The 7183-nt window shown below is 50.5% G+C and overlaps 1 protein-coding gene across 1 annotated transcript in view; it reads right to left on the bottom strand.

Annotated features, from left to right (window-relative positions):
• Positions 1 to 316: 316 nt before the first annotated feature.
• The window catches only part of MMP24 (matrix metallopeptidase 24), a 54142-nt gene continuing 47275 nt past the window's right edge, over positions 317 to 7183 (bottom strand). The window contains exon 8 of the mRNA XM_072631348.1: positions 317 to 6414. Within this exon, the coding sequence (XP_072487449.1) occupies positions 6077 to 6414 (338 nt within the window). The 3' untranslated portion in view covers positions 317 to 6076. The remainder of the gene's footprint in view (positions 6415 to 7183) is intronic.

The raw sequence follows: 7183 nt of genomic DNA, 5'->3' as shown, positions 1-7183 counted from the left end.
AGCCCGACCCGGCCCCGGAGCAGCCCGAGCCCGCGGCTCCGGGGGGCGGCGACCCAGCCCCCCGGCCCCGCCCGGACCCGGGCGCTTGGGGGCCCTTGGACGACGTTCGCTTCCTCATCGTCTGCACCTCCTGGTACTAGCGGGATCCCCGAGCAGCATCGGGAGCCGCGGGCCCGTGCCCCGCCTGCCTCTGGCTGCAGAGCCCGGGGGTGAGAGGGAGGCCGCTGCGGCCCCACGGCCCCTCCCCCCGCTGCGGCCGCCGTCCGCCTCCGTTTTGTTCCCCCACTTTCTGCCCCTCGTCCCATCGTGATCTTGGGGGAGGAGGTCCCATTGCCACCCCTTCCCTCCGCCTCCCCAGCCCCTTATCTCCTCCCTGCTCGCACGTTTAGTCTCTCGCCCCAGCATCCCTTTGTCTCTGGAAATTCTTTCCGTTTTCTTGGGGTGGCCAACCGCCTCTTTCTAGGCCCTCCCCCAAACACAGGTGCAGAGGCCCTCCACCTCTCTCGAGCCGCTCCCCCCGTCTGGTTATTGCTTTCTCCTCAGTATGAAGCCCCATCCACCCTTCTTTTCTCCTCCCACGGATGGTCCTGTACCGGAGTCCTTGGAAGCTGCTATCCACAGCCTTCTTTTCCCCCGTCCCATTCTCTAGCACTCAAACACCCAAATATCCCCCGGGCTCCCAAAGCGCTGCTCTCAACTTCCAGAGCCTTCAGTTCCTTCCCATCTGAATCTCCCCAAAATACCCTTGTATTACTTGTAAAGTACCCCTTGTCCCTCCTTTGTCCTCCTCTCCAGAGAAATGACGATCTATATATTTTCATTTTATTTAGAAATGGTTTAAAAAACATTATACAAAGGCTGATCAGTTTTAAAATGTGACGGACACTGAAATGCTGCGATGCCGTCCAGGGTGATGGGAGCCCAGACTCTAGGGCACCAGTATGGAGGCCTCAGCCTTGGCCAGGACAAGGGAGACACATGGACTATGGTGGAGGAGGGACTATGGGGGATGGAGGGAAGGCAAGTGCATCAGGAAAGGGGCCAACTCAGACTCTCTACCCCCACTCCAGTGAGGCCTGCCCCTTCCTCTGCCCCCAGGGCCTCTTCCTCTGTTCCCATCCTCAGCTATACCCTAGTGTCTTCAGGGCTCAGGAGGATCCCAGAGGGGACCACATGAGATTAAGGGTTTTCAGGAGGTCAGAGCAGAGGCCCAGGACCCTAGTGTGGATCCAGGCATCAGAAAGGGAGAGGGAAGAAGATAAGCCCAGAGAAGCCAAGATAAGATGAATGGAGTTGAGGCTGAGCTGGAGGCCCTCACAAAGCATGAGCCATGATCTCAGGAGGGAGAGTGACAAGAGGATCCAGGCAGGGACAAGTTGTGAGTAGTGGGGCACAGTGGTGTGGCTTCATTCTCTTCATTGCTATTGGTCAGGAGTGGTGGAAGATACCCAAGGTCCCCTCTGAGCCAGGCCTTGCCCAGCAGTCATCATGATTTGGGGCATGGTGTGACAGAAAGAGCACTCCATTATAGTCCACCACTAACTTGCATGACCCTGCAAGGTCAAATCTACTTCCTGGGCCTCATCTCCTCTGTCAAAAGAGGGTAATGTTATTTACCCAGTTAGCTTAACAGGACCCTTGTGAGCTTCAAATAGTCCAAAAGATGTCACCTAATAAAGTGCCTTGAAAAGTATAAAATACTGTATCAACACAAAGATTATGTCTCTGATGCCAGATGCTCCCCATCTCAGGGAGCTGGCCCTTGGCAAGAACTGAAGATGAGCACAAGGGGAGAGTCTTGGTGACTTGGGAAGTTCGTTTGGGAGAATGCCCAAGCCTGGACAGAAGCCAGCAGCTCAACCTAGGGCACCAGCAGGGAATCATCTTCCCCTTCCAGCATAAACAAATCTCCAAAGTTTAAGATGTGACTATTCAAAAGGAAGAAGATCCAAGAACACGGGAGGGAAGCATTAGAGTAACTAGTCCAGTGGGACCCCAGGAGACCAATGTGTCCTGCCTTTACCTCGCAGCCCAGGAGGATCCTGGGTCACCCCTTCATAAAGAACTTTGTAGATTTAGCAAATTACTGATTTGGTATAGAAACCTAGAGCTGGAAGAGATTTGAGAGAGCATCTAGCCTAACCTGTTTGGTCCAGGAATCTCCTCTGTGACATCCCTGACAAGTAGTCATCCATTCTTTGCCTGAACATTCTTCGTAACAGGAAATTCACTCCCTACCAAGAGTAGCTCATTCCATTATTTGAGCATCTGAGACTGTTGGAAAGTTTTTAGACTAAACTGAAATTGATGTCCCTGTAACAAACAGGGCTCTGAATTCTGCTCTGTGGGGCCAAGGGGAACAAACTCCCCCACAAAAGTGCTCTTCAGAGCAGTGATCTCAGTTCCAGGCTCAACATCCTCATGATGACCTCCAGTTCCTTCCTCTTCCTGTCTGCCCTCCACTCACAACTCTCCAGCTCCTCAATATTCTTCCAAAATACGGAGTTCAGAACGGCATACACTGCCCCAGGTGTGATCTAAGCAGTGGGACCACTAGTGCCCTTTTTTTTGCAACGACAGGCTTCTCTAAATGCAGTCTGGGATACCATTTGTTTTTAGGCTATAATGGGCATGCTACTGACTCCTTGAGCTTGCAGCTCAAAACTCCCAGATAGTTTTTGTGCAAACTAGTTTAGCCATAACCCCTCCCCTTTCTATACTTGTACATATATATATGTGTGTGTGTGTGTATAATTTTTTTAACCAAGTGGAGAATTTTGCATTTCCTATTAAATTTCATCATTTCTTCTATCTTTCTAGCCTGCCAGGATTTTTCCAGATCCTGTCATTCATTGTGTTAGCTATTTTTCCTGGCTTTGTGTCAACACAGTTTTGATAAGCATTAGTTATCCATATTTTTGTTCAAATCAGGGACAAAAATGCTGAATACAACCAGCTTGAGGACAGAGTCCTAGGGTCACTAGAAAGGAGTCTCGCTTCAGCAGATGATAGTTAAGGAAGGAGAAATCAGTAAAACCTGCTTTGTCCCTGTCCTAACCTCCAAACAAACTTCTACAAGAATTTCACACTGGAGGGGCAGCCCCAGTTTCTCTAGATTCCTGAGTCTCCAGAGATCAATACCTAGGGCAGCCATGGCTTTGTACCAGTACATTGATGTGGGGAGGAAAGTGGAAGGGAATCTCATGTCCTCACAGTAATCAGAAAACCTCCATGCCCATGCCTTTTAGTGATCCACTGACTGGTACCCTTGTGATGGGAGTCATGGGTCATGGACCAGTAGAGATCTGGACAGGGAAGAGGCTGCCTCCCTCTAAAACAGTCCTGTACAGGAAGTCAGATTGTTTATCCTGGGTCCAGTCTGTGCCACTCCTCTCCACCCTTCTTAATTAAATTTGCCCCAGGTGTTAGGATAGTTATGGCTCTGGGCAATCTGTGCCAGGAGAAGTAGAAAGAAGGAAGACCCCAGGGCTTTATATTGACTTGGCCCAAGGGAGGCTAAGTTCACAGATATCATAGCCTTCATGTTAAAATGCTGATACAATTCCTTACATTTGTAATGGAGAGAAAGGAACCTGATTATCCTGGAGAGAGATCCAATCCAGGATGTCTGAGGAGCCCAAATTTCAGCTCTATCAATGAAAGACACTGTAGAGAGATCATGAAAGGCATTAAAGGAGGGGAGAGAGGGTGTCCAGCCCAGGAAAAGTGGATAAATCCAAAAAAGAGATGAGCAGAAAGATCACTGGGAGTTATAAAAATCACTTGGAAAGTGGAAATCCTAGTGGAAAAGTTCATATTTTGTACTGGACATTTGAATCTGCCCTAATTCATTACGTGACCCTTCTCCGAAACTTGATTTACTGTGAGAAAATTGAACACACTCTCTGATCCACAGGCCCTTTGTGTCTGGAAAAGCTGTAACTTGAATTTCCAGAATCTCATTTTAATTCACTAGGAAGTGTTGGAATCCTAGGGAACTCCCTTTTAAAAAGTAAAGACTTGTCTACAAGTCTATCTACTCTGCAAATCCAGTTTTTTAGGGGCTGGATTATTCCAAACCAGGCATCCTGACCTGGAAACAGAAGCATTCAGGATACAACATGCCCATTATGAGAAGAGAAGGAAGCAAAAAGAAAATGGGCTGAGGCACATTTGAGGTGAGACAGGAAGCTGGAGGTCCCTCAGGTTTTTCTGCTTAATGGACTTCTGTCCACCTTAGAACTATCCTGACTAGCTTCAGTGAAGCCTAGAGTTTCAGGCAGTCCCTTGGGGATGACTGGGAGGGGAATGGGGCAGGGCTGTTCAACCGGAGAGTCATTGGAATGGCTGAGGGGACAAAGGTCAGGCAGCAGGGAAATCACTAGAATAGCTGGGGAGTGGCAGTGCAGTAGCTCTAAGTGCTCCCTCCCACCCCAACTCTAGACTGGGCCCAGGACCAAGAGCAGAAGGAGGACCTGCATAGGGTCAGCAATGGGGATCAGGATGGGGGTGGGAGGAGGATCACAGGCTCAAGATCAACCCTCTCATTTTACAGATGAGGAAACAGGCCAAAATGAGAAATGGCCTTACCTAAGTCACACAGTGAGAAAGTAGCAGGATTAGGATTCACACCCAGGCTCTCGACTTCAAATCCAATGCTCTTTCTACTGCTATACTAGGTGCCTCTTCTGGCAATGGGATATGGAAAGGAGGTGAGAAGCAGATGGAGCTGGGGCCTGGGATAGTGATAGGAATCACACAGGAAGGAACTGGAAGTAAAAGTGGGAAGGGTACAGCAATAGGCTGGGGCTGAGAAAATCTCAACTCTGGGACATCCACATTCCTTGGGGATCTAACCTCTCTCCAACCATCAAAGGTCAGGTACCTCCCTGGTCCTTGGCCTTCAATGTCTCCCCCATGGCCCTAGGTTCTTAGCAAGGAGTGAGTTGGAGCTACCAGCCTAGCTCCCCATCCCTCTGGCCAGAGTCCCATGGGGCTCCAAAGGTTCCTGGGCCCCCAAAGAAACTCATCTCCTCTTTTGATCCATCGCTGTTCTCCTAGGGCCACCAAGACCCAACCTGGCTTCCCTCATCTTAGTGTTCAGGGGTAGAGGCTCTTATACTGGTGTACATTGGAGTGAGATGAACAGCTTCCCAAATCCTCAGGGAATCACTTCTGACAAATGGGGATTAAAACAGTAGTAACGGGACATTTAAATATTTGTGACATGAGAGTGAAATCCAGCAGAGATGAGGCTGAACCACAGGCTCCCCCTGAACACAAGAGGCCCCTGCCTCTCATTGGCCCAGGGGAAACTTGGGTTTTCTGAGGAACCTGCTTGGTTGTGGGGGTGGTCACAAAAACACCTTCCTTGCCCACAGATAGCCTTGCCTCCATAGCCACACAGGCTCCATGATCCATGATCAGTTACAAACATCTGACCAGCAGGTGTTGGGAGTCAGTAGCCAGACAATGCCCAGGTTTGGAGCAGAAAGGAGGAGGCAGGCAGCTGATCCTGCCCCAGGCCATAATCCTTACCCTAAAATCATGGGGCCCTGCCATACCCAGGGACACCTGGAGTCAGGTCCCTCAGAAGAGGAATGACAGGCCCAGGCAGCTGTCAGGGAGCAAATGCTGGTTTCTCCCAGGTGAACTGTGCTCAGAGGACCTTTGGGAATCCCAGGAGAGGCCCCTAATAATTGGGGTTTCAGCCTTTGGGAATGAGGGACAGCTATGAGGCAGGAAGAGCAGAGACCTCCTCTCCCCACAAAGCTCTCCTCAGCAAAGGTTAGTTTTTGCCTTTCCCTCTGGATCAAAGGCATTTTAAAAAGGGAGCTTTGGGTCCAAGTGGGAATAGGTGCTTGAGAATCAGCTCTAGCTGATTTTTCCCACTCCTCTTTTATCAGGTGGATTCTAAGGGCCAAGCTTTAGGCTGCAGTTGCAAACCCACTGCTTGTGGCTCTTGGCCTGGGCCCTTGTGGCGCCCTCCTGTTCCTCAGGGTCCTGGGAGTGAGGTCCCTGCCCTCTCTCAGGCCCTGGCAAGGATGCCCTGGCTGGCAGGGCAAGGACATGCTGGTCATACCCACTCCTGGACTGGCCGTTTGTAATAGGTAACCTGCTGTTGTGCCCCCTTGTTCTTAAACTGAAATATGGTGTAGACAAGGACAAGAATGCAGAGGGATAGGGTACAGGGGATGATGACGGCCACAGCATTCACCGAACCAGGCACATCATCTATGGTAACCATGATGTCCACGTCATCCTGGGGCCTACGACGTTCCTTCCTCCTCTCCACCTCCTTCTGGTTACAGCCCATCCAGTCCCGCAGGATAGAGCGGGGGTAACCCGGTTCCACACTCAGCTTCTGGTTATCAAACTTCCAGTAGTCCCGGCCCTTGTAGAAATAGGTGTAATCTGAAGAGACAGAGGCAGGATCAGACCCACTGGCTTTAGCATGAGATCATCTTCTGCTCTGAGGTCCCTGCCCAGAATCTATACTTCATCCTTAACTTTGGAGTCACTTCCTTCTGTGTAAGGAAGTGAGCCTCCCTCAGCCTGCAAACACTGAGCTCAGAGGTCACTGTTCTCAACCTACTTACCCTTAATTCCAAAGTCCTTTTCTTCTTCTCAGGCTCCCCACCCTCAGCCTTGACTCCAGGGTTAGTCTTTAGCCTACAATCACCCTCAATGTGAGAGTCATCCCCCCCCCCCCCCCCCGCACCCCTCCCCCCAGATTAAGGTCCCCTTTATCTCCAGTCACTGCCTTCCAGGATTGTCTTCCCTCAGTCTTCCTCAGGTCACCTTCAATTCTGGTGTCACTGACCTTAAGCCTAAGGTTACTCTCAACTCTGGAGTCATTTTCCTCAGTGTTCATTCACGTCCTCCCTCAGCCTGGGGCCACAAAACTGTCGTTTCTTCTCTGACCTCTGGGGCATTGCACTCTATTGAAGGTTACTCCATGGTCATTGAGAAGCCCAGGGCCAGTGGCCTCAGTTGGCAAAGTTTGTCTTGAGGGCTCAGCCTCTCCTGAACCCTAGGGTGCTTCCCCCTCCCCTCAATTTCTTTCTCCCCATTATTTCCAAGAGCCTCCAATCACCCAGAGGTAGAATTCAGAATAGTTCTGTAGGCAGGAGTGGGTGAGTTGTAACAGGAAGTAGACCCTTAGAACATTAAAAGTTAGAAG

The sequence above is a fragment of the Notamacropus eugenii genome, chromosome 1, assembly GCF_028372415.1.
Source record: "Notamacropus eugenii isolate mMacEug1 chromosome 1, mMacEug1.pri_v2, whole genome shotgun sequence".
Taxonomy (NCBI): Eukaryota; Metazoa; Chordata; class Mammalia; order Diprotodontia; family Macropodidae; genus Notamacropus; species Notamacropus eugenii.
This window is presented reverse-complemented; position numbering and strand designations above follow the sequence as displayed.